The sequence below is a fragment of the Anolis carolinensis genome, chromosome 2 (assembly GCF_035594765.1).
Source record: "Anolis carolinensis isolate JA03-04 chromosome 2, rAnoCar3.1.pri, whole genome shotgun sequence".
Taxonomy (NCBI): domain Eukaryota; kingdom Metazoa; phylum Chordata; class Lepidosauria; order Squamata; family Dactyloidae; genus Anolis; species Anolis carolinensis.
In genome coordinates, this window is record NC_085842.1 from 185,056,759 (window position 1) to 185,083,784 (window position 27,026).

Sequence of the window (27,026 nt, forward strand, 5' to 3'; positions counted from 1 at the left end):
ATGAATTTCAGCTTCATGAAATGCTCCCTCCTATTTTCCTTTTTACACGGCTTCTAGTCCTTCCATGTAAAATATTTGAATTTTCCAAGGACTGGAATTACAAACATCATCCATGGTTTTGCTCATTCAGATGAAATGACAAAGTTTTGTAACAAAAAAGGCCCTTGGCATCATTCATTGTTCAATGTCTTTAGATTATGTGCCGTTGGTCATAATGCTGCATTGGATTTAATCAGATAGATGAGACATTATTAAAAGAAACCAAGTTTTGACTTACTGGGGCTGGGCTGTGGTGCAGGCTGGTGAGCAGCTTGCTGCAATAAATCACTTTGACCATGAGGTCATGAGTTCGAGGCCAGCCCGTGGTGGGGTGAGCACCCGTCAATTAAAAAATAAAAAAAATAGCCCCTGCTTGTTGCTGACCTAGCAACCCGAAAGATAGTTGCATCTATCAAGTAGGAAATAAGGTACCACTTATAAAGTGGGGAGGCAAATTTAACTAATTTACGACATTGGAATGAGGAAGTGCTGTCACAGTGGATGATGAAGCAGCTGCTCCCCCCGTAGCCAGAATCGAAGATCCCCTCAGGAGAAGGTTAAATTGCCTCTGCGTCTGTCTCTGTCTCGGTTCTATGTGTATATGGGCATTGAATGTTTACCCTATATGTATATAATGTGATCCGCCCTGAGTCCCCTTCGGGGTGAGAAGAGCGGAATATAAATACTGTAAATAAATAAATAAATAAATAAATAAATAAAATGGAATATATACTTTGGGAATTATCTGTGTTAATTGGTTGTAGGTGGTTTGATCTTGGCTGCTGATTACTCCCAACTTGAATTGAGGATCCTTGCTCATTTATGTTGTGATCGTCGGCTTCTCCAGGCCTTGAATGATGGTGCTGATGTATTCAGAAGCATTGCAGCCGAGTGGAAGATGATGGCTCCTGAAGCAGTTGGAAATGATTTAAGGCAACAAGCTAAGCAGGTCCTTCCAGTGGCAGGCTGAAACCTTTTTATCCAGGCAGGCTTTTAAAGAAGTTGTTAAAAGCAAGCCAGGAGGGTGCTGTATTTTAACTGTTTAAAGTGCTTTAAACCAATTTGTATGTTTAATTCTATTTTTATATTTAAGTGCTAGAGATTTTAAATTGTGCTTTTTTATTGTTGTGAACCACTTTGCATCACAATCACAGAGATAAAATAAATATATAATCACAGTATAGCTTCATGATAGAATCTTAGTTATAAACTACCAGAAAACTGCATCTTACGTCATTCTTTAAACAAAAATGTTCAATTGTTGTCCCTTGGCTTGCCTTTCTGTCATTCTATCAGTACAAAATCGTCCTGTATACTTAGATGATGGAATAGAAGGCATATTTGTAAAATTACAGATGACTTCAAATGTAGGAAAGTACTTAAATACCTCAGAGGACAGGGGCAGAATTCAGAAAGACCTTAACACAATGAATGTCAACAGGGAAAATTGTGAAGTACTTTATATAGACAGGAAAAAGGGAAACCTGGACTAACATTACGTAATACATGTGAAAAGGATCTGGGGGTGTTCATAGACCACAAGCTAACAATAATGTAATGCAGAAGCTAAAAAAGCCAAATGCAGTTCTGAGAGGAATACAGTGTCCAGATCGAGGGAAATAGTATTGCCCTTCTGTTCTGCTTTGATCAGACCTCACCTGGAATAACACTGTGTCCAATTCTGGGCACCACAATTCAAGGAAGATATCAACAAGCTGCAGTGTGTCCAGGGAAGAAAGAACAAGGTGGTCAGAAGTTTGGAAACCTAGCTTACGAGGAACCACTGAAGAACCTGAATATTTTTAGCTTAGTGAAGAGAAGCCTGAGGGGTGACATGATAGGGATGTCATGTGTAAGATGGAGCAAACTTGTTTTCTGCTGCTCCAGAAACTAGAACACAAATCAATGGATTCATATTATGGACTCTCGCCGTTTTTGGAGATTTTTTAAACAGATGTTTGATGAGCATCTTTCAGGATTGCCTTAGTTTTGTATTTCTGACGTCAGAAGATTGGACTAGAAGGGCCATGTGGTCCTTCTCAACTCTGATTCTTATGGTTTCCTATGTCCTCCCTTCTCTAGATGGAATTACACTAGTTACTATCATGTCAGAAGCGAATTGAGGGTACATTTATAATGTCTAAAAACACAAACAAAGTTAAAGACTTGGCATTATACTAAATGTCCTTTGACCAGAAGATCCTCCATTGTGCATGTGGGAAGGCTCAGGCTGCATTGTAGTAAGTGGTCTGTGGTTTGCTCTGCTCCACACTCGCATGTTGTGGACTCCACTTTGTAGCCCCATTTCTGAAGATTAGCTCTGCATCCCGTGGTGCTAAAACTCAGTCTGTTTAGCACCTTCCAAGTCACCTAATCTTCTGTGTGCCCAGCAGGGAGTCTCTTATCTGGTATCAGCCATGGATTGAGGCTCCGGGTTTTTGCCTGCCACTGTTGGACGTTGGCTTGCTGAGGTGTTCTTGCGAGTATCTCTGTAGATTAGTGGTTCTCAACCAGGTGTTTTAGCCTACAACTCCCAGAAATCCCAGCCAGATTACTAGCTGTTAGGATTTCTGGGAGTTGAAGGCCAAAACATCTGGGAACCCACAGGTTGAGAACCATTGCTGTAGATCGTATTTAAGGCATTGGTGTGCTTGGTCCTTTCTTTATTGTCTGCTATTTCTGGGGCGGATGTAAGGTGGTGCAATACCGGCTAAACAGTACAATTTCTCTAGTGGTGTAGGGCGTAGACATCCTGTGATAATGCAGCATATCTCATTAAGAGCCACATCCACTGTTTTAATGTGGTGAGATGTGTTCCACACTAGGCATGTGTATTTAGCAGCAGAGTAGCAAAGCACAAGGGCAAAAATGTCTTCACTGTGTCTTCAATGTAACCAAACATTACACTAGCTAACAGAGTTTGAAAAAGTTCTGTTCCTGGTTTGAAAATGTTATTTCCTGTTTAATTGTGTGGTACTTATTTTGAAACTAGTTGTTCAATGTGTTGTCAAAGGCTTGTTGTTATACTCCAGAAACATCATTTTGTGGCTGCCACAAACTATGTTGAAGTGGTTGAGACTATGAGATATTCATGGAAAAACTATAGCAAAATGTGCTGCAGGATGTCTCCCAAAAACAAAGTTTTTCAGTTTAATAACCCTTTTCCATGTTTTTATGATGGAACCAATTAGAAAATTACGTTTATAACCCAGGAACAAAAATGGTGTTGCATAGTATTATAGGAGTTTGGGGAAAAGGAACTGAATTCCACAAGGCACCTGCTTTGTGTTCTTCCAACATATGCACATATAGTTTTTGCATGTAGAGTGGGGTGAGGTTAAACACCAGCTCTGTTAAAACTATCAGATATTCCAGATCTAGGATGCACCTACTTCTACATATATTTCATGATTTGTGTGAAACCTCAGCGTAGCCAAGAATAATCCGACAGTAATTTAAAAAAAACTGTATTTGAATCTCATTCAATATAATAAATTACAATGTCCTTGTTCTGCTAGATTTGCTATGGGATGATTTATGGAATAGGAGCTAAATCCTTAGGAGAACAGATGGGAGTTGATGAAAAAGATGCTTCGTACTACATTGACTCTTTCAAATCAAGATATCCAGGTAAAAATGATTAATGATGTCATGGCGCTGTCCCCACAATTCAGTGGTTTAATTAATTTATATTGTCAGTTAGCTAAGACCACATATGCATCTTCACAATCCTTGTGTTGTACATTTAAAACAAAATCAAATGTGAGGCAGATCTTCAAGAATAAATTATTTAGGAGTGAAGAGAAATTCAATGTCTACATTTGTTCCTCTGTATCTTATCTCAAGGAAAAAATTAAAACATACGAACATATGGGGCTGTTTTGACTTGACATATTTAAACTTCAAAACTGGGTGGTTGCAGTCATTATCTAATACATATTCGATAATACAGTATCTAATACATATGCAGATGTATTAGAATGTGTTTTCAGTGCTTGTAAATTAGATACAGGTATACCTCAATTAACAAAGTAAATATACTCTTGGACATTATGTCTTTAACATAAAATCTGACACCAGAGGGAGAAATAATTTCCAGAGAACATGCTGGTGGGTTACTGGTCAGGCAGGCGTATCTGCTGTCCCATTTTCTCTGTGTTTTGCTGTTCGGCAATGGATTCTGGACAGCTGCTGCTTACTTTGCCTGTTGTAAGCCAGCACAGGCAGGCTGGCTGGAGCAGGACTTCATTCTTTCCCCGTTCAAATTTTAGTCTGTTGTTTACTGCAGACACCCTACTGTGACCCAACCACCAAAGCCTTTGTTTCTATATCTCTTCTTCACCATCTTCTTGGTGCTGATGCTGCTAAAAAAATCCAACTAAACAGAAGATAATGAACAAAAGGGAGGGAGTAAAAAGACATACTTGTATTTTGTAAATTATCACTTCGTAGGACAACTGTGCAGTTATTGGTTGAAGTAACTTTCAAACTTCAGTACTAGAAACAAAGATCTTTGCAATTCTATGCCACAAATTGTTAAAATTTCAAAAGCTAGGTGATGCGTAGTCTCTCTTCATCTCATTCAAAATAAAGTGTATGTAACTCATATTTTTACTCAAGAGAGATTCATTACGAGGTGATTTGTTCTAGATTCTGGAGTATTTCTAATGGTTTCCTCAGGAATTGCTCTAGATCAGTGGTTCTCATCCTGTGGGTCCCCAGGTGTTTTGGCCTACAACTCCCAGAAATCCCAACCAGTTTACCAGCTGTTGGGATTTCTGGGAGTTGAAGGTCAAGACATCTGGGGACTCTCCGGTTGAGAACCACTGTTCTAGGGAACGTTACGTTAGTTTGGTTGTCCTCTGGATAAAAATATAGCAACCTCTTAGGTTCATTGCAGTTGTTGTTGTGTGTCTTCAAGACCTCTTTGACTTACAGCACTCCTAGGATAATCTATCAAGGCATTTTCTTGGCAGAATTTGTTCAGAGAGGGGTTTTCCTTGCCTTCCTCTAAGGCTAAGAGAGTGTGATTTGCCCAAGGTCTCCCTGTTTGCTTCCATTTGACATAACCTAAGAGAATTTGATATATAATCTGGTAATGGTAAAATGTCCAGTATGAAATACAAATAAATGCATGTAACAATCATGGTTCTTCTTTGTGATCTCTGTTATTCACATATATGTGACTCACATGTTTGGCACTTGTGTGGAGATCTTCGGAAGCTTCTAGAACTGTGGTTGGTTGATAACCTCACCGCCTTATAAGCAGGGAATCCCTATTTCTCCAGGTCACCAAATTACACTCTTGGAACAGGATTCATTGGGAATAAATGGTTTATATGGGTGTAGGGGGCAGGAGTACATTGAAAATGTAGCTCTAGAAGTTTCCAGACATTTCTATGCAGGTGCAGGACAATCACTGTGTGTGAGCTCACAGATGACCACTTAACCACAATTACAAGCTCATCTTTGTGTGGAAAATATGATTTGGAAATGTTGCAACCTCACATCATGTTTTATAGGGATTCAAAAATTCCTGAGAGAGACGGTAAAGAAATGCAACCAAGATGGATTTGTGCAGACCATCATGGGGCGGCGTAGGTACCTGCCGACAATTAGAGAGTCAAACCCTTACAAAAAGGCACAGGTATGTTGGGGACCATTTTGTTAAATTCCTAAAATACAGGTGGATAGGAACATCCTGAGATTAAAACACTTTGTTCCTTTGCTTTCTTGGTGCATTGAGCTTGTTATTGCTTTACTGTGCTTTACTATTCATTCTCTGTTTGCAGCAAATCTGCCTGATGTTTCCATTTCTTGTTCACATTTATCCTTTTTGTATTGCACTGGCTTCAACCACAATTTCTAAATTGTGAACAATAACAAATGAAAATGCTTCTAACAATTGCAATTGAAACATTCAGACACACTGTTTGAGCTCCATATGTATGTCAGTGTTTCACCATGATAATTTTCTTCTTTAAACCATGTATACTTGGAGGCATACACTCATGGAAGGGGCTCCATGAGCCATCAGACCCAACCCCCTCCTCCATGATGGTTGACATTTCTTTCATGGTTTTTCGCACATGTGCAGGGTGCATAGGAATTCATTGATTTTTTTCAAACTATAGTCCAGACCCCCAATAGTCTGAGGTGCCGTGAACTGGCCCTTGGTTTAAAAGGTTTGAGGACCCCCAATTTAAGCCATAGAGAAGAAATCTGTCCCGTCTTCTTTGGGGCATATCTTTGATATTTTTGCAGTCATGTCACCTCTCTCACCAAGCTGAACATGCCCATTTCCTTTAGCCTCTCCTTGTCTGTTCTGTGCTTCATACCTTTTATTCCCATTGTTTTTTTGTCATCTATTACTGTTGCACTAGCTATATCCAATCTGTGCCTTTTGGACTAAGTGTAACATTTTGCATTTGTTTTTCTTCTTCGTGGTGCTTCTGTGGAAATCGCACATATGGGATTTCCTACTGCGCCTGCGCAGCATTTCGGAACCTTCTGGAAGCTCTAAGTGAAACTTTTCGGCGCGAGCCCCGCCCACTCTCCCCAGTAGAGTATATAAGGCCCTGTGGGCGGGGCTAGGCAGTTCCTTTTTTCCGCCGTTCAGTCAGCATCTAAGGAACCTCTAGCTCTGTGTGATTTATTGATTGACTTTTTGGACTTGACTCGGACCGGTTTTATCGCTACGTGACACCTCTCTCAACCCTAACAACTCGGAAAGGACTTGACTTTGGCATTTGGACAACCCTAGGCAGGCTAGTGACGATGGCTTCGTTTTTTAAGAAATGTGGGGCGTGTGGAGGCAAGCTTCCTGAGGCCGATGGCCATTCGAAATGCCTCCTCTGTCTGGGGGAGAGTCATAATTCCCAAGCCTGCCAAGTATGCCGGGGGTTTACCCCTCAGGCCAGGAAAAATCGCGAGTCTAGGTTAAAAGCGCTCCTTTACGAGCAGGCCCTGGCCCCAGCAGCTCCAACGGCGGCTGTCGAAGCTGAGATGACTATTCCCGCAGCTGAGGGGAGGGATTCCCCTTCCACAGTGGGCCCCTCACCGCTGCAAGCGCCTCAAAATGGCGCGGAGGAAGAACCCCCAATCTCCTCAGATCTTGGAACTTCTCAAAAAGCGGTTCCCAGGGCGAAAGAGGGCCGTAAGAAGGCAAAAAAGACTAAGCATATAGGAAGCGCTCCTCTGCAGAGGCCCCGGCCCCAGCTTGCCTCACAAACCCCAGATAACGCTGAAAACTTACCGGATGGGTCCCCCGGATTGCAGGGCCCCCCTCCTTTGACTCCGGTGGAACCGTTGGCGTCGCGAGCGCTTTCTCCTCCGAGAATTATCCCTGCTCAGCCGGTACCTAGGGTGCCGAGCGTACAGCAGGAGGCGCTGAGGGGGAGGAGGAGAGAGAGGAGAAGAGACAGGAGATCAAGTTACACTTCCAGCTCACAAAGCTCCTCTCCCTCTCCCAAGAGGCCCAGAGGGGCTCGTTCAAGCCGCCACCGCCGTCATTCCTCCTCCCCGAGCCCGAGGAACTCAAGATCTCCCCTGCAACGGGGCTCTCCATACCCATACGGGCCAAGCTATTTTCCTCCGGACCCACGCTTCCCATTTATGTTCTATGGCCATGGCCTTCCTCCTTACCCCCTCCCACCTCCTGGATTCGAGGGATTCTACCCTCTCGATCCCTACGGCCGCCACCTAACGCCGGGTTCAGGGGGAAGCCACGCCCATGCAGCCTCACCGCTGGGCGCGCTGATGGAGCCACGCCCACATAGCGAAGCCTTGAATTCGGGGCGGGCTCCTGAAGGCCCAGACTCCTCCCTCTTGGCAAAGCGCCCAGCCTCAGGCGCAGCGCTGGGAACGGGGCCTCCTTTCGCAGCCAACAGCATTCCAATGGCGCAAGTGGCTTCCCAGCCGGAGCAAGCGTCTACTTCAAAACTAGCTCACGGAATCGGATCCCTGGATCCCGACCAGGCAGTTCAACTTGGAAATGAGGCTGGGAAGACTCAAGAAGGCCCAATCTCGGAGGTTGACCCTCATGAGGATGTCGATCCTCCTTCAGCTGAGGACATTAGGAGTTTCACTGCCTTACTGATAAGACTCTCCAGGGCTCTAAATCTTCCCACTCCAAAGCCCTCCAAAGTTGTGGAAGACCCAGTATTTCCTTCTTCAAAGCAACAGGCCCCAGCTACTACATCATTACCTTATCTCCCATACTTGGTAGAGTTAGTAAAAAATGAAGGAGTCCCACCAGCCTCATTGCCTGCAACCCCAAGGAGGGCAGAGTTTCTCTATAAGGTTGATCTCTCCGGAGTCTCATGGCTGGCAAAGCAGCCTAAGCTGAATTCGAGGGTGGTGAACGTGACCCAGCCTAAGGCAGTACAAAGATCCCAACCAACCCCCCCAGATAAAGAAGGGAGGAAATTGGATAGTTTCGGGAAGAAATTCTACACCTCAGCCTGCCTGTTCGCCCGCATTGCCCACTATGGGGCTTACATGGGGGCATATCAGTCGTACCTCTGGGACAAAATTGCCCCCTACATTGACTTGCTCCCTCACGGGGATCAGGCCCTAGCGAGGGCATTTCGTCAGGAGGCCGTCCTCTTATCGGATCTCCAAAAGGAGCTGGCAAAGAATACAGCCGATGCGTCCGGCAAACTTCTGGCGGGAGCAATCTCTCTGAGACGCCATGCCTGGCTGCGGGCAGCTAACCTGTCGCCGTCAGCAAAGTCCGTCATTGAAGATCTCCCTCTAGATGAGGCGGGTTTGTTCAACCCTGAAACTGACGCCGAGATTAAAGATACTCACGAGGTCACCCAAGCAGCCCACAAATATGGCGTTCAACCATCTTACTACTATTATCAGAGACGTCGTTGGGGGCAATACTACCGCTCCAGAAGGGCTAGCCCTCCATCCTCTAGAGGAAAGCAAAAGCTTCCTTTTCGTCCCCAGGGACTTAGGAGGTCATCATTCCCCTATAGGCCTCAAGCACGGGGGGGAGGCAAGCCAGGTGAGAAGCAAAGACGCCGGTTTTAGCGAGTCCTTTGACTTGCCATCCCCTCCAAGTTCGGACCCCCTTGTTGAAGGTTGGCCTTCTCATAGTTCTGTTAAAGTTGAGTTTTCTGGTCACTCGTCGACCTCAACGCTGCACCCTTCTGGGGTAGAGGACGGACGTTTCCTATTCAGGAATAGGTTGGCCCCATACCTAGAGGCATGGAAAGGGATAACATCAGATGCATGGGTTCTAGACATCGTAAAGAATGGCTACGCCATTGAGTTTTTTTCCCACCCCCACACCGGAACCCCTCGCCCAACGGCACCTTCTGAATGCCTCCGGGAGGAAGTAGCTACCCTACTAAGGAAAGGGGCGATTTCTAAAACGCCTCGTGGTAGAGTCAGGAGATGCTTCTTTTCGAGGTACTTTCTAGTCCGCAAAAAAGGTGGCGGTATGCGCCCCATCCTTGACCTAAGGGCTGTCAACCGTCACATTAGGGCCCGCAGGTTTAGGATGGTGACACTAGCTTCCATCCTCCCCTTTCTCCACAAGGGCATGTGGTTTGCTACGGTTGATTTGCGTGATGCCTATTTCCACGTGGCACTCGCACCGAAGGTTTTTGAGTTTTATGGTTGGTGACACCTGTTTTTCTTTTAACGTACTTCCTTTCGGCCTCTCCACAGCGCCAAGAGTATTTACTAAATGCATGGCCGTGGTAGCTGCGTACCTTAGACAGAATGGCGTTATAGTTTTTCCTTATATAGATGATTGGCTTCTGGTCAGCCACTCTAGGTCTCACCTTGAATCTGATATTTCATTTACCCTCTCCCTCCTGCAGAGGCTTGGGCTTGTAGTAAACGAAGAAAAGTCCCAACTTACTCCGACGCAAAAGATCCAGTTTATTGGGGCTACTTTGGACTCTGTGGTCGCGAAGGCCTATCTGCCGGAAGATCGTTTTCGCACCATTCGTGCGGCAGTTACAGGACTCTGCGTAAAGAAACGCACTACAGCTTGGGGTATCCAGTCCATCCTTGGCCACATGGCCTCTACTACGTCGCTTGTAGACCTAGCGAGGCTCAGGATGCGCCCGCTTCAGATATGGTTCTTAGGAGCATTCAACCCGCTCCTCGACAGTCAACACATGCGTCTGACCCCTCCGGCCGGCATCGTCAACTCGTTGACATGGTGGACAAGGAGGCGCAACCTGCTGGCGGGCCTCCCCTTCCAACCATCAGAACCTACTCACGAGCTCACGACAGATGCGTCCCAGTATGGCTGGGGAGCGCACCTCGATGGCCTCACCGTCAATGGGAAATGGTCCAATCATCACCGCTCCCTGCACATCAACATTCTCGAACTACTGGCCGTAGAAAAGGCACTCCGCGCATTCGTTCAGAGTCTCAAAGGAAAGACACTGAGGATAGTAACAGACAACACCACAGTCAAGTACTATATAAACAAACAGGGCGGGACACATTCGAAGGCCCTGTTGGCCCTCTCCTTGAGAATATGGGACTGGTGCGTGCGCAGACGGATGCGGATCCAAGCTGTCCATCTTCCAGGGAAGGACAATGTGCTAGCGGACGCATTGAGCAGGTCACCTTCATCCAGCCACGAGTGGCAACTGAACCACAGAGAGTTTCGACTCCTGGCTCGTCGCTGGGGTTGGCCAACGATAGATCTTTTTGCGTCGCCTCAGAACAGCCACTGCCCCGCCTTCTGCACTCGCCTACGGCCCCATGCGAGCCCGGGATGCCTGGGGGACGCGTTCCGCTTCTCATGGTCGGGGGACCTGCTCTACGCGTTCCCACCCCTTCCGTTGGTAGGCAAAGTGGTCACCAAACTGATCGCGGACAACTCAGATTGCATTCTTGTGGCCCCTTGGTGGCCCCGTCAGACGTGGTTCGCCCCCCTTTGGCAGGCTGCCAGAGGGGAATATCTCCAGCTCAAACCCTCACCAGATCTCTTGACGCTCCACAACGGCAGAGTCAACCATCCGGACATAGAGACTCTGCGACTCACAGGGTGGAGGATCAGGCCCCACAAGCCCTCTCTTCCCCAGTGAGGGCGATTCTTCAGGCGGCTCAGAAATCCTCAACAAAGAAGGCTTATAAGTATAAGTGGGATAGGTTTAGGAAGTTTGTTGAACCCCAGGGACTGGATCCCATCTCGGCCCCTACGCCGGTGATTCTGGACTTCCTTGTGCACCTCTCAAAAGAAGGCCTCTCCCTTGCTTCTTTGAAATGTTACGTAGCCGCCTTATCATGGTATAGGAAAGGGCCCTTGGGTCATTCTTGCTTCCAGGACCCCCTAGTGAAGCTCTTCCTAAAGGGGTTTCAGAACTTGCATCCTCCAGCAACACCACCACCACCTGCTTGGAGCCTGGAGCTGGTGCTCTCCCAACTTTCAAAGCCTCCCTTCGAGCCATTGGCCTCCTGCGATATCTGCCATCTCTCCTGGAAGGTAGTCTTCCTTGTAGCCATCACATCTGCGAGGCGGGCCAGTGAACTGTGCGCCCTCAGGGCTGATCCGCCATACTTACGTTTCCACGCCGACAAAGTGGTGTTGAGGACGGACGTCACATTTCTACCTAAGGTCGTTTCGAGATTCCACATGTGTCAGGACATTTCATTACCGGCCTTTTTTCAGAACCCCTCTTCAGCACTGGAGGTGGCGCTGCACTCCTTGGACGTCAGGAGGGCACTGGCGTTTTATATTCAAAGGACATCGGAATTTAGAAAGTCACCTCGTCTTTTTCTCAAGTATCGGCCGGATGCACTGGGCACCCCCGTCTCTTCCCAGCGCTTAGCCTCCTGGATAGTTTCGACGATTCGTCTAGCGTACAGACTTGCGGGCCAAGAACCTCCGCAAAGGGTGACGGCGCATTCCACAAGAGCCGTAGCGGCATCCCAAGCCTTTCTCAAAGGGATCCCCCTTGAGGATATTTGTAAGGCGGCGACGTGGTCATCATCATTCACCTTCGCCTCACACTACAAACTTGACATCATGGCTAAGAAGGACGCGGCGTTTGGGAGAGCAGTTCTCTTCTCGTGCGTGGCATGACCCGCCACCTTCGGTGAGTAGCTTGTTAATCTCCCATATGTGCGATTTCCACAGAAGCACCACGAAGAAGAAAATGTAGTTGCTTACCTGTAACTGTGTTTCTTCGAGTGGTGTTCTGTGGAATTCGCACAACCCGCCCATCCTCCCCGCTGATTTCATGCCACTGGGCTATAGCTGCTTCCTGGCGGCGGGGAACTGCCTAGCCCCGCCCACAGGGCCTTATATACTCTACTGGGGAGAGTGGGCGGGGCTCGCGCCGAAAAGTTTCACTTAGAGCTTCCAGAAGGTTCCGAAATGCTGCGCAGGCGCAGTAGGAAATCCCATATGTGCGAATTCCACAGAACACCACTCGAAGAAACACAGTTACAGGTAAGCAACTACATTTTATTGAACTTCGTTTTATTAATTTCAGTCCAGTGTATGAAGTTCCTTTTGATTTCTGTTCCTATCTTCCAAAGTGTTCCGTCCCCCAGAGGTTTGGTTTGCATTTTTTCATAGTTGCAGAAAATAGCACCTGTTTGCATTTGTTCCAGGGTTGCTGCAGATTCTGCAGCACTCTTGATAGTCAACCATTAGCAGAGTTTGTAGCCTGTTTGCAAAGCTTTGCTGCTTGCAGCCTGCAAATGTATCTTATTGTTCTGGAGACCGCCCCTTTTCCTGGAGAAAGAAGGCTCAATTTTGAGAAGCCTCTTTTGCCTTCTAGACTGAAGAAGAAAGAACTCAGATGTGGTTGTGTGGCCAAGCCAGGCCAGCCCAGACAAAGCTGTCATAAGTATTGACCTGCCTTTAAAACCAGTGCTGAGCATAAATAGGGAAAGACCTGCTCTTTCTAAAAATAGTAGCTTAGCACTGGGGCAGAGAATATCTCAGGATTTCTCTGCCACTGGAAGAAGTTCTACCTACTTTGCCTCAAAAACTAGCCTTGAGCTTAGATAGTTATAGACCTGCTCTTTCTGATAGCTCAGGGCTAGGGTAAAGAGGATCTTAGGATCTCTTTGCCAGCAACTAAAGGGGAAAAGCAAGAAAGGAACATCTGCAGCATTTTATAAGTTGACTGTTTATATTTGCTTAACTACGTGTGCCAAGGACTTTGTGAAAATAAAATTTTGTTTGATTGTTCAACTTAAAGTGCCTTTGGTTACTGGGATTTCCAGAGCTTCTAAGTAAGGCCCCCATAGTTCACCTGGGCAAAGGAAGAAGCACATCTTAAAGCTTTAAAAGGTACCTGGGTGTGACGGCATACAGGGTGATAGCTACCACTCTCAACTTTGCATCATCCACAATTCCTTTGCTCAAGAACGGCTACCTTAAGGTCATTGACAGAACACCCAGGGAGGCTAAAGTGTGTTTGAATGTTGGGACTATTACACTATGTAACAAAATTTGAAAAAAAATACTGTTCCTAGTTTGAAAGTGTTATTTCCTGTTTAATTGTGCAATACTTACTTTGAAAGTAGTTGTTGCACTTGGGAAATCTCATTTATGTAGCTAGCTACCACAAATTATATTGCGTTGGTTGAAACTCTATGAGATATTCATTGAAAAACTATAGCAAAATGTACTGAAGGATGTCCCGCAAAAATAATTTTTTTGTAGTTTAATAAACTTTTCCCATGTTTTTATGATAGACTCAATTAGAAAATGACATTTATAACTCAGGAACAAAAATGGTGTTATACGGTGATATTAATCACTGTATGTTATTTTATGGTCAATTGGATTAATGTACAATAGGGCACGTGTCCATATCTGAAAATATCAGTACATAGGAGTCCACAAATATAAATATGGTGGCTTTTATGAAAAAGTGAGCAACATTTTCCTTATAGTAATGCAATAAAACCCACCAACCCATTTAACTTACAATTTCCCCACTTTCCCCCAAACTTTCAACTTCCTACACACCTGAAAATAGCTCCTACCTTTTAGATTGACAGTTGCTTCAGTGCATCAAGGAATTCCTCTCCCTCCTTTCCACGCAGTCATGCTCCTTGCTTTCTAATACATTTTTATTTCCATCTCATGTCTGGTCCTGTTCAACTAGTTCTGAAGTTCAGAAGAAAGGCTATACAACTATGATTTCCCTGCACTCAAATCTCCAGGTGCAAAATAATTTAAAAACTTGGTTGTGCCACTGCTTGGCAACCAATTAGTCTGTACTCTTTCTTCTATGTGTTTGTGGTAATCTCCAGGCAGAGAGGCAGGCAGTGAACACGGTGGTTCAGGGATCAGCAGCGGATATTGTCAAAACAGCAACAGTGAATATTCAGAAACAGCTGGAAGCTTTACCTTCAGCAGTGAAATCCTTTGAACACTTGTGCAGTTCCACCCAAAATAAATGGTCAGGTATGTATTTCTCCTGTGTAGCTTTATATTTGGCAGCAAATGATCCAAATTCCACTGCATTTGTGAATGGGAATATGGAAGTACTGCTCTGGCAGTTTCTTCTATGTATTAATGCAACAGAAATGTTTCTCAATGAAAGAAAATGAATAACTGTTTTAAGAAAATTATTGTCAAAATCCATATTTTTGCCTGTCATGACAATTCCATGACAACTGAAAGTGGTGGGTAAGAATGAGGCCTCCTGCCTTCTTCAAAGAGAGATGTAGGGCAAGAAACTCCCTTTTCTCAGAAGAGGAAAGGGCAGATATGATGGGGAAACTCTGTGAGACCTATAATATATTCTCAGTCATGAACAAGAGGAGGGGCACTTGATTTTGTCCTTCACTCCAGTCTTGCTTGCATTGACCAGCCCACACAGCCAGCGATTATGTGTTTTGATCAACTTCAACAATCATCTCCAATGTTTCTAGCACACTCTAAACTATAAATGCTTCTGATATATCTTTGGGTAAGTTTTTCTCCTGAAGAGAGCTGTAGAAGTGTTAGAAGGCAAAAACATCATCCATGGCTTGCACAGGCAGAAGTCTGCAGGAGGCCAGTACAGTCAGCAACTTCTGTCAATTCTAGCCAGCACAGCTAATGGTGAAGGGCAATGGCAGTTGTAGTGTAGTATTCTTTATCCCTAATATGCAGGGAGGGGTCTCAAAATAGAGTGAGAAACCCAGTCAAGGTAGATGGCAGTCTCCAATGGCTCTGCTTGGAGAAGGACTTGAAATTATTCCCGAGGCAAGAAAAAGGCAGAACATTTCAATGATTCACTGGGATAACTCTCCTTTTGCCACATGTGCCAAACGTAATCCAGCCTGGCATGTCCTTTTATGTGGCCCCCCGGATGGTGGACTAGAATTCCTGTATTCCTCCTCCTCATTAGACATCTTGACTTGAGCTGATGGGAGTTGTTATACTGGAAATCTGCAATTTGATCTGTTTAGCCAAGAGAGCAGGGTTTGAATTTAGATACAAGGCTTGTGGGTATGATGTCTGGCTTTAAAATGCCTTTTCATCTCAGAGCCACAAGGGCTGTTGGGTTGCTATTTCTATTATCCCCAGTCTGCATCACAGGTAATCAGAAGTAATGGAAGTTGTTGTTCAGTAACATCTGGAGACTCAAACCGGATAAAAACTAAAGAGCACAAACTACTATGTAAGCAAATTATAGTTGTATCCACGGATTCTCCATCTATGGATTCCATGGCCCTTTGAAGGCAACCATAAGGCTTATGTGGCCCTTGATGAAAATGAGTTTGACACCCCTTCCTTATGTCATAAAATTTGGCTCCTACTTACCTTTTCAAATTTGCATGTCGGGAGCCTATTTGTGGTGGTCCAAGAAGAGGGCAATGAGAGGGTGGGGAGATGGGCAAGAGCCAAAGCCTGCTCATGTGTGGTTTAAGGTTGTATCTGGCTTCCACTCCCGCCCAGGCAATGGCATCCTTCCTAGCTATTGCATAGCTAGATATAGGGAACAAGAGCTCTTTTTCACATGAGAAATGGCCTCATGCAACTCAAAAAAAAAGGCAGGCTGTAAATCGATGGAACAGCAATGAGTATCACTGCCTTGCAGGCAGCTGGCCTAGGTTTGCTTCCCACACAACATGCCAGCGTAAATCTAGATTTAACAGCATGGTATATATAGCTATAGCTGAATTAATTGGAAAAAAACAAGCCAAGATTGAAATAAAATAAATTAAAGCATTTATTGGAAGTTCCGTCCTTAATAAAGAGATGCTAAAGAAATAATAGAATCAGACTAAATGAAACCCAAATATCAAGATGGAGCTTAACAGGCATAATGAAAAGGAACTAATAAGAATTAAATCATATTCCAGTCTTGCCTTTTCTGGTCTATGTCCTCCAGCCATAATGATGTACCTTTAGTCCCAAAAAGAGAATGGGATCATAAGCAAGTATTGACACCTGTTGCCAGTGCATTTCTGGGTTCAGTTCAAAGTGACTGTGCTGACACTTAAAACTCTATAAATAGTTTGGTGTAAAGATTAGTTCTTTATATGGTAAGTTATCTTGAGAGGGCCACAGTCTTTAAAAACGTTAGTAAGGAATAAAACATGAGTGGATGGATGAATAAATAGGAAGCATTAAGAGAAGACCAGGGGGAGTGGCGATTTAGCTTTGATTCAAGATGCTCAAACTGGCAAGCACATCAGAAACCACTTTTAAGATGTAGAGCTTTGCATCTTATGTAATAATAATAATTCATTTTAAGCACGCGTATGAGATTAAACCTTCTCTGTGTCTATTTGACACCTTTGTGATGGGCTGAAAGATGTACACTGCTTATTTTATTCTTTCTAGGAAAATCAGTAAGGGCAGAAAAGAGGCAGATAATGTACCCCAAACATGGGGGGTTCTTCATACTACAACTGCACGATGAACTTCTTTACGAGGTTGCAGAGGACAGCATGATTCAGGTATGAAAATGCAGTTTTTCTGAAATAAATTTAAAATATAGGTAATGTGTGTGTTTGTTCATCAATGTTTCCTGTAGCAAAGCTACAATAGGAAGATACCAGCTGTTTGGACTTGTAGGGACATTGGAATCCACAGCATCCTGGTGTGTTTAGATGTATTTCAATGTGTTTAGATGCATTTCTTCCATTCTCATTTTAACCAGAGTTATGCTCACAGCAGTAACCATTTGAAGCGGCAGATTTTCAAAAATGAGCCAAAAGATACAGTTTATTTTTGCATTGTACTTAAGACTATTGATCTTCAGTTGACAAGATATAGTGGGTCCAAGATGTCAGTTGCTAAAGTGCAGTTACAGAATGAATAGAAACATGAAAGAGAAAAAGTGCTGACTCCCAAAGCAATGTGTAGTTACCTGCTCAGCATCTCTGGATTGTGTCCTCTTAGGGCTAGCATCACCATCTTGGTTTAGGAATATTTGAGCCAATTTCAATGCCTGTTTCAAATAAGTAGTGAATAGAAATTCTCCATGTTTGATCATCTAAACAAAATGTATTGTTCTGATACTGGTTCTTCCACGTTTGCAGGTAGCACAGATTGTTAAACATGAAATGGAACATGCTGTGAAACTTTCTGTGAAACTCTCAGTGAAAGTGAAAGTTGGGTCAAGCTGGGGAGACCTGCAAGAGCTGGACTTGTGAATAAACAGGAAACAGGCATTTGTGCTATGGTACTACAGAAAAATTCATGCCTTCTGCCACCAGATTCAGCATCTGGACAACTGGAGACATTTAAAATGCTGATACTTGTTTATTTCTCAAGTGAACTTCTAAATGGATTCTGTATATTACCACAGATGCTTCTTTTCTGACATGTCATGATTATGTTTCTTTTTAAGAAATGTTAACAGTGTGTGTACCTGAATATATGATGTGTGAGTGATGCTAGCAATACATGGAATATGACTCATCTTCTCATACCACAGACAGTGGAATACTCTGTACGTGGGCAGCCAATGAGTGTGCAAAATAAGCCACTGTTGGTTCTCCTTGCCTAGTGTAGGATGTGATGGGCTGGGTCTCACTGGTTGGCCTCCTGCTAGTAGCATATGCATGTGTGACTTTCCCTTACACAGAATATGTAGAGGGTGCTGTTATCTTCTCTCTGTGACACCAAAGTCCCTGACTTCCAGAGGACCTAAGCAATTCTCGGCAGTGATTTAATTATTTCATATATGACTATACATGCTTCCTTGATCCTGCTCACTTCCTATGCCACAAGGGATGGCCATGTTATGAAGGGGGACGGCTTTGTAACCATGAGGGGTAGCCTTAGCATCACATACAAAAGTACTAAGCCATGCAGAACCATACAAGACTGTAGCTTTTGTAATGCTGGACTAAAAGTCTCTGTAAGTCTCTATGTCTATAATGCCTCATTACTTGCTTTAAGAAAATTAAATCCAACTCTGAGATGGGTTTGCTGCTGTCTTTTTAACCAATGAATTAAGCTGTTTGCTTTATGAATTGTCAGAAAATAATTTAATTCATCACTTTGTAAGTTTGTATATAATAAAAATATTTATATGTCACATTTTACTCCTGTATTGCCTTTGAAAAGTGCTGTCTTGAGGAATGGATGATCTAATCAGGCTGTATATTTTAAATGGAGGGGGGGGGGTCATTTTTAACCTCAGGTATCAATTTCCCCATCAGATCCCCAATTTCCCACTGTTTTACATGAAGCCTGCTTAATATAGCCAGGGTAGTTCTGTCAGGAGGCTGGATGATATAGCAAAGCATGAGAGAAGAAAGGGCCTGCCCTTCAGACCCCCTGTTTAAGAAGAGAATGCCAGCTGCTTTTTCTGTGCACTCCCACCAGTTATGTCAAAGCTTATTAAAGTATGGGTTGCCACAGTTGGGGTTGTGACAAATTTCTGAGAAGGCAGGGCAAACAAAAAGGGGCAAGGGAGGATAATGGCATCTTCTTCTGAGCCGGATTGTTTCCCCCTGAACCCTGTTACCTCTGTTTGCCTTTGAGAAAAGGGGTGGAGGAGAAAGGGGAAGGAAAGCTTTGTTAGGTAACCCAGCCTTTTGGTCTGTGGGGCAGAGGAAGTGCCCCTCCCGCCTGGGAGTGTGTCTGGGTCTTCCCATCTCATGGATCTTGTGAGTCTATTGGTCCTTTCCTATCTTGTGATGACATTGGCCTTGTTTCTGGTGCCCTTGACTTTGCTTTTGGCTGGAAAATGTCTCAAGTGGAAACTAAGTTCTCTTGTCCCAAAGGGCTCCCATCTGGGGGCACCTAACCTTTGAATCTAGCTCAAGAACAAAGAAAGCAGCATAATATAGCCATAGAATTTTAATGTTATTTTATTTTTCTACTAATGAAATGCATGAGTGTTTTAAAACTAAGATTTTCTACAGAAAGGAATGTCAAATGTGAGAAACGCAGCTCGTTTGTTGAAGGCAACATGCTTGAGATGTACCAACCTGTTTTTAAAACATATTTTTCCTGTTTTTCTTTTATTCTCTGTGGACCTTGAAAATAAATCCCTTTCCCTCAATCACAGCATGCTTCGCTTTTGTCTTTGTCATATAAGAAGTCAATTAGTCATGCAAAGTTTTGTTCGGTTTAAATGCATTGACAATCTAGTTTGTACACTATGTTTTAAACCAGGAAATATCCTCCCCGGAGTTCATACCTAAGGCCAGTGACAATTCCTGTTGACAATGACAGTTCATTGTAAATTAACTGCAAAGATTCACCATGTTTGGATATCTGAAAACCTAGCTTGATCACCTGGTGTCCCGAAATAGGAAAAGTCTTCCAAATGAGAAAACTCCTTCTGTCCTGGCCCTGATTTTTGAGAATAAGACCTCCTTTTCCTTCCAGTTTTCATACTCTGAGGTGCAGCTTCATGCTTAAGAATCAAAACTGATACCATTTCTTGTCCTTGTATTTCAGCATTACCTGCAGGGGGAGAAAAAAATAACAGAATTTGAGTGACATAGGCAGGAGTACCTCGCCTCAAAATGCTGAGGGCGGTAGTGCCCATTTTGGGAATCATTGGTTTAGATCTTCAACTTTGCCTGTGACTGTGACCCAGTCAACCTTATGCTGCCTTCAATTCCCACTTGAAGACCCAACTTCAACACCCGACTGTCGTGTTGACTGTCCATATTGTCCCAGTTTCAAATGTTCTTACATCAGTACTATTTCAACTTCATCTCAGTAAGCTTTTCTATCTGCATTTGTGATTGTCACTCAATCTGCTGCTGCTGCTTCGGGCCCAAACCCTACTTCAGCAACTGGTCAGCCAGATCACTCAGATTCTTCAGATGGGGATTGTGAATCCAACTTTCCATCACTGGACTCTCGTTTGCCAATGACTTCTTCAAGAGATGTTGAAGGTACCACTCCAATTCAGCAACCTGAGGATGTTAGACTATTCTCTGACATGGAGACTTGCCAAGTCCATTGGTTTAGAAGTGACTCTACCACTAGCTCCTATTATTGGCCCAGTCTTTTAGACTGTGGATACTCAATAATCCAACTGCAGCCATCTCTCTTTTGTTAGCTCTGTAGGGTATTGTCTATCACTGGATGGACAAAGCAATGACAAGTCATTTGGAACACTTGTACAGTTGGCCCTCCACATTCGTAAGAGTTAGGGCACAGAATTCTCATGAGTGTGGAAAATCCACAGATATCTACTGAAGGCTCTTGGTAGCAATGGGCCAGGGAGAAATGGGACTCCACTGCCATCACCATAATCCCCATGGGGTTTGCTCACCCTTCCTGCCCTCCGATCACAGTTGAGAGTAGTCCGGGAAAGTGGGGAAATGGCTCTCCCTCCGTGTCCTCCCCCCCCCCCCCCCAGTCCTATTTTCCATCTCAAATTTTCATCTGCAATGATTCCCTCCCTATATGGTTGTTGCCTCCCTGATGGAGATGGCAGGAGGCACAAAGATGTGCTGCTGATAAAAATATAGCTTGGAGCTTCTCTGCTCCCCTCCCCTTGATCCCCACTGGGGAGGAAAAAGCTGTGTCATGAAGCAACAGCTGCATCTGACAGTTTGAAGTTGAAATGTAATGAAAGACAGGTAGGTACATTTGTCCTGCTTCTCGGTTGACAGAGTTGTCTTTGTCTGGCTTTTCTATGTGAGCTCAAAGAGCCTTGTACTGTATCCAACCTGACAAAAGTAGCAGAAAAGGAACTTCACACATGTTCTGTTTCTTGCCTGGAGCCAACACTCACCTCATGTGCATGTTTGGAGAAAGCTTCTGCACTTGTCATCATTCTTGCTGTCTTCTCATCTAGTTCTCCCAGCTTCTGTCCCCTTTCATCCAGAGCAAGACGTGCACGAGCCAGGTCTCCGATAACACCCCCCGCAGCTCCTTTCATTCCTTCAACACCACCTGATCCAGGGATATGCTGAGCAAGACTGCGAGATGCTTTTCCTGCTGTAGCCTCACCAACTGTAATTGGAAAGCAGAATGAAATGGGAACTATTTTCCTGTACTTTGTAATGCCTCCCGCACACTCACCAAACATAACAATGTTTGAAATTGAGGCATCTAGTTGACATCTAGAAAGATTTCCCATCCAGATATCTCTTCAATACAGCCAGCACAGTGTGATTTCTCTCATCAAAAGGAACTGAAGATTATATGGCAGTTAAGCCTGACCATGTGAGAGAAGCCCCACCGTATTAGAGGATAATTTGGAATTCTCAATAGGAGTATTCCACCGGCAGAGCTCTGTACTCCTAAATGGCATTTTTTCACATTCAAGGAAAATCTAGGATAGAGAGGAAGAGATCAACAAAGGAAGCCAGAAAGCAGATATCAGCTTGCCCTTCAGTTTGAGTTTGTGTGTGTATTACCTTTGTGCAACCAATGCAAGGAAGTCCTTCTCCCTTTCCTGCCTATCCAGGATTTCCACCATCCCAGAGCATTATACAACAATTTTTAATGGATACGGAATCATTTAAATTGTGTATTTCATCAATACTTTCTGTATTATCCCTAACAATCACACACATGATTGGGCAAGGAGGACAGCTATGACTGTTAAATAGATGTTCTTATGAGAATCAATCTCCTTTCAGATTTAGAGATACATCTCCCTCTCCCCCATGTGCTACTTTGTTTCATCTTTATCTTCTTTGTATCTGTAATGTGAGCATGAAAGATGAACTTACAGAGCTCTTCTCTGTCGAGGGTCCCACCGGTCCCACCAAACAGCCCTTTCAGAAACCCTCTGTATTGCGCCTCTGGGGTTTCTACAGGAGTGAACAACTCCCCAAGCATGTCCTGCACCACAACAAAGAGAAACAAAATCACATTCAGGAAAATGATACAAGATACAGTAGAGTCTCGCTTATCCAACGTAAACGGGCCGGCAGAATGTTGGATAAGCGAATATGTTGGATAATAAGGAGAGATTAAGGACAAGCCTATTAAACATCAAATTAGGTTATGATTTTACAAATTAAGCACCAAAACATTATGTTATACAACAAATTTGACAGAAAAAGTAGTTCAATACACAGTAATGCTATGTAATTACTGTATTTATGAATTTAGAATATCACTATGTATTGAAAACATTGACTACAAAAATGTGTTGGATAATCCAGAACATTGGATAAGCGAGTGTTGGATAAGTGAGACTACTGTATGTAGACTGACTAACTTTAACATTCTTGTATGCAGAATGGGATGGGTTCATTCTCATTATTTTTCTTATTCATCTTACACTTTCGCATTTACCTTTTGTACTGAGGACTGACTTCATAATGTGGTATATTTTCCTTCAAATATGATATACTAGCCATCAGCCTGTTTGTTTGTGTGTTGTGGAGAGAAATATGCCATCTAATTTCATGAGGGTGAGCATTTACTTTAATTCCTACTGCCTCCAACCCAGGTCAGTTAAAATTAACTTAGTATTTCCCAAAATAAAATGTATCTGTTTGTATTATCCCGAACTTGCTAAGAGTTTCAATGTCACAAAACACAGATATGGTTTCCAGAATGCAGATTCAACAGAGATTTAAGCAGAGATCCAGTTCCAAATTAATTAATCAACTGGGGAAAGCATTTAGCAGTCTAGCACAAACCTCTGAATCTTCTCCAATCCCTGTCTTTATTGACTACAATAAGGGGCTATTTGGTTTTATTTTCACATTTATAATCATTTTTTCTCTGAACATATAGCAAAGAAGTGAAGATGAATGTGCCTATGACAACGCTCTTCTTTCAACAAAAAACTGATAACTCATGTGCATATCACTGTATACCTGAAGGATCAATACTTACAAACCAAAAGTTACAATGCTCCTCAAGTGGTTAGCCAAATTAGTCTTATGTTCCACAAAAATCATAAGATTTTCAATACTTTTATTTACACAGGTCTTTATGGACTTTTTCAGCCACTTTCTCAGGTACATGAAGCACTCTCATAGTTGCCAAATGTACACATACGAATGGGGTCAGAAGGAAATAAATGACACAAAACTGATAAATTGCCTTTGCAACTATTGAGGTAATTAAAATCACATTTAGCATATTTCAATTCCCTCTGACCCCAACTACCCTTATTTACTTAAGTCTAATGTGTCACTGAATCTAATGTGAACCTTAATTTTCAAAACCCTAAAACAAAAAGGTATTTTCTGGTGAATATAATGCAGTAGATTCGATGACACATTAGAACTGTGCATATAAAAGCACAAAGGTACCAAGCCCCCATAGCAAAAGCCCATCTAAGTGCTTGGTGCTCCGCTGGAGGCATGCAGTGTTGTCAGAGAGGGAGAGCAGAGTGAGGCTGCCACCATCTCAGGCGTCCATAGGCAGCACCAGACAAGCAAGGGAAATGGAGGCACTGCACCTGCCCACCCTCTCTTCCTCTCTCTTTTCCCCCTCAATGCCTCTGGCGAATCCCCAGTCAAAGCCCACTCCATCCCCACTCCATGGCAATTTTCAGAGAAAGGTCTGGCAGGTGGAGGTGGTGACCGTGGAGGGGAAATGGGGAGAAAGAGTGCAATGTCGCCTCACACTGTCAGGCCAAGGCTGGTGAACTGGCCAGTCTCACACAGTTCCCAACTGGCCCCTCGACTGGTTTGTGCACGCGAATTGCATAATGGCAACATAATTCAGCTCCAAAGGGTGCACTTTAGACTCAAGCAAATACAGCATGTGTATGATAACTTACTAACTGTGCTTACATTTTATGCATCAGAGGAGGTGGCCTATCTATATATATAAAAGTCAAATGGTGTCCTCCCCTCCCACTAAACAACAAAAGTACAAGCCCCAAAACCTAGAAATTTGGCAGCACAATCCACCATCCTTGCCCCTATGTTCCGACAACAAAAAAAAAAAAAAGAAAAATAAAGTCCTAATTAGAGAGAGAGGAATAATTGTCTTCAGCCAATTGCTGCCAGTTAGAAGACTAAGCTCCGCCCACTTGGTCTCCTAGCAACCTACTCAGGCCTCACTCTCTCTTCCATACTGCCTATAAAATACAGATTATCTTATTTGAACTGGATTATATGGCATTGTAGACTCAAGCCCCTTCCACACAGCTATATAACCCATTTATAATCTTATATTATCTGCTTTGAACTGGATTATCTTGAGTCCACACTGCCATATAATCCACTTCAGTGTGCATTTTATTCAACTGTGTAGAAGGAGCCTCATATAATCCAGTTCTAAGCAGATAATATAAGATATACAGTAGAGTCTCACTTATCCAACATAAACACCCTGGCAGAACATTGGATAACTGAATATGTTGGATAATAAGAAGGGATTCAGGAAAAGCCGATTAAACATCTCATTCCCTCACGACCCTATCTGCTGCCAAACTGCCATCCATGTCTATGCCAGGCATCCTAAGAGATGATGAGATCTGTTTGAAAACAGACAAGTGGGATGTTTATTTTTATCTCACCAATGATATCCAGGATGGGACAACTCTTATCTGTCTCAGGCAACTGTGAATGTTCCACTTGGCCACCTTGATGACCATTGAATGCCCTTGCACCTTCAAGGCCTTCCTACTTCCTGCTTCGGAGAGGAATCCTTTGTTGGGAGATGTTAGCTGGCCCTCAGTACATCATGTCTGGAATTCCCTGATTGCTCAGTGCTGTTCTTTAGTTAACTGTCCTGATTTCACAGATTTTTTAAATACTGGGAGCCACATTTTGTTCATTCCAGGCAGGCAGGAACCATCCAGGCTTTGAAGCTACAAGGCTATTTAGTGCCAATTCCAACATTCACACTTGCCTAAAGCAGACAACAGTTCTTTCTTCCACCCTGGTCATTCCACAGATACATAAACCCCACTTCCTTTCGTTACAACACATTTCACAACCCCTTGAGGATGCCTGCCATACCTGCAGGCAAAACATCAGGGGAGAATACATTTGGAACATGACCGCGCAGACCACAGAACTCAGAGCAACCCAATACAAAGAGAAACAAAAATACTAAAATAAATACAAAAAACAAATAAAAATACAATTAAAAAACATAAATAAAAATAATATAATCAAATAATAAAATATAATACATACAAATAATAAAAACACAAATAATAATAAAAGAATAAAAAATAAAATAAATACAAATAATACAATAGAAATAATAAAAAACACTAAACAATAATTAAAAACACTAAAAATTCATACAATAAAATACTACAATAACAGAAAATAAATAAAAATAATACAAGAAAATAATAAAATATAATAAATAAAAAAGATAAGTTACAATAAAATTATTTAAAAAATACAAATACCATCAAATATAAATTCCACAACAATTTTTAACCAATACCACCACCACTTTGCCACAGCAACGCGTGGCGGGGCACAGCTAGTGTCATTATAAAATCCTGAAAGGTGCCATAAATACTCTCTGTTGTGGTGATACAAGCCTAGCACATGTCAGTGGGTTTCTGATTCCAAGTACAGACTTAGGAGTGATACAGATCTTCTCACTTTCTGATGAATATACTAAGGTCCTTTTAAGGTGTCAAAAATACCTGGTGTCTTCTTTGTCACTGTGGTCATTTGAAAAGTGACTATTCTGCAAAGAAGAGCTTCTTTTACCTGTAGAACTGATTCACATGGAGACACTAAAGAGGTTCTTTTCTTCAGAACTTACACTTTGCCACATGATGAAAGTGAGAATGGCCTGCCAGGACTAGCTTTCTTGCTTCCATTCATGTTATTTTAACATCTTTTCCCATGCTTAAAAATGCTAAAGTCAAGAAGATACAGCATCTCTTCATGGTTTTCAGATCATTGCTAGGATTTTCCAGTGTAGTATATTAAAATCAGTAAAGGCACATAATTTATTGAAGTCACAGAAAATAATTCTGTATGTTTTAGGCTTCTGTGTGTTCTAGAATATGAGACTGATTTTGAATCATGCTTTGGGATGAAAAATCAATTTATTTTGAACAATATTCAGAGTTAAATTCCAACATTTTGCACATTGCCAGGGACTACATTTGATAATGTTTCAAGGCTCACCTGCAGATTGTCAAACATTTCCTGACTGTAGTTCAGTCGCTGAATTTCTGTGGGAGAGCCAAGATACAAAGCTTGTCCTTCATTGGTAAAACAAAATGTCCGGGCAATCCTCATGTCTGTTACAGGCAAATAATTAACATCGAGCAATGGACGTAGGCTGGGTAAACTGAAGAAAAACAGTCGTATTTTATACATCTGAATTAAAAATATTAAATTGTATTCAGTATGAATTGTCAATTGCACCCTCAAAATTATTGCACCTGATTGCAAGCCAAAAGACCAAGGCTGTTTTCCTATGTACCAATATTTTAGAATAAGTCCATTCAGTGCACTTGGGTGCCATTAACTAGTGCCCCTCAATTGCTATTGCAATTGCTACAGTGAAATTCCATCTTTTGATCACTATTTTGCATGATGGTACCCACATGCTATGAAGCATTATACGCAACGCTGAATGCTATGACCTGTGAGAATATAAAATTGCATATATAGTGTATTCTGTGAAACACAGACTAAGGCAAGGAATGATGCAAGGACACTGA

At 43.0% G+C, this 27,026-nt stretch overlaps 2 protein-coding genes across 4 annotated transcripts in view; one reads left to right on the forward strand and one right to left on the reverse strand.

Moving 5' to 3' along the window:
• polq (DNA polymerase theta) overlaps window positions 1-19,501 on the forward strand; it is a 73,849-nt gene extending 54,348 nt beyond the window's left edge. Inside the window, exons 25-30 of the mRNA XM_008118353.3 lie at window positions 804-988; window positions 3,558-3,669; window positions 5,562-5,686; window positions 14,293-14,446; window positions 16,820-16,935; window positions 17,521-19,501. Of these exons, the coding sequence (XP_008116560.2) occupies window positions 804-988; window positions 3,558-3,669; window positions 5,562-5,686; window positions 14,293-14,446; window positions 16,820-16,935; window positions 17,521-17,634 (806 nt within the window). The 3' untranslated portion in view covers window positions 17,635-19,501. The remainder of the gene's footprint in view (window positions 1-803; window positions 989-3,557; window positions 3,670-5,561; window positions 5,687-14,292; window positions 14,447-16,819; window positions 16,936-17,520) is intronic.
• Window positions 19,287-27,026, reverse strand: part of stxbp5l (syntaxin binding protein 5L) — a 91,937-nt gene continuing 84,197 nt past the window's right edge. For all 3 annotated transcript variants that reach the window (XM_062971301.1, XM_062971300.1, XM_062971302.1), the window contains 4 exons: window positions 26,485-26,650; window positions 22,138-22,249; window positions 21,192-21,412; window positions 19,287-19,903 (listed from right to left, as the gene is read on the reverse strand). In XM_062971301.1, coding sequence (XP_062827371.1) covers window positions 19,862-19,903; window positions 21,192-21,412; window positions 22,138-22,249; window positions 26,485-26,650 — 541 coding nt within the window. In that variant the 3' untranslated portion in view covers window positions 19,287-19,861. The remainder of the gene's footprint in view (window positions 19,904-21,191; window positions 21,413-22,137; window positions 22,250-26,484; window positions 26,651-27,026) is intronic.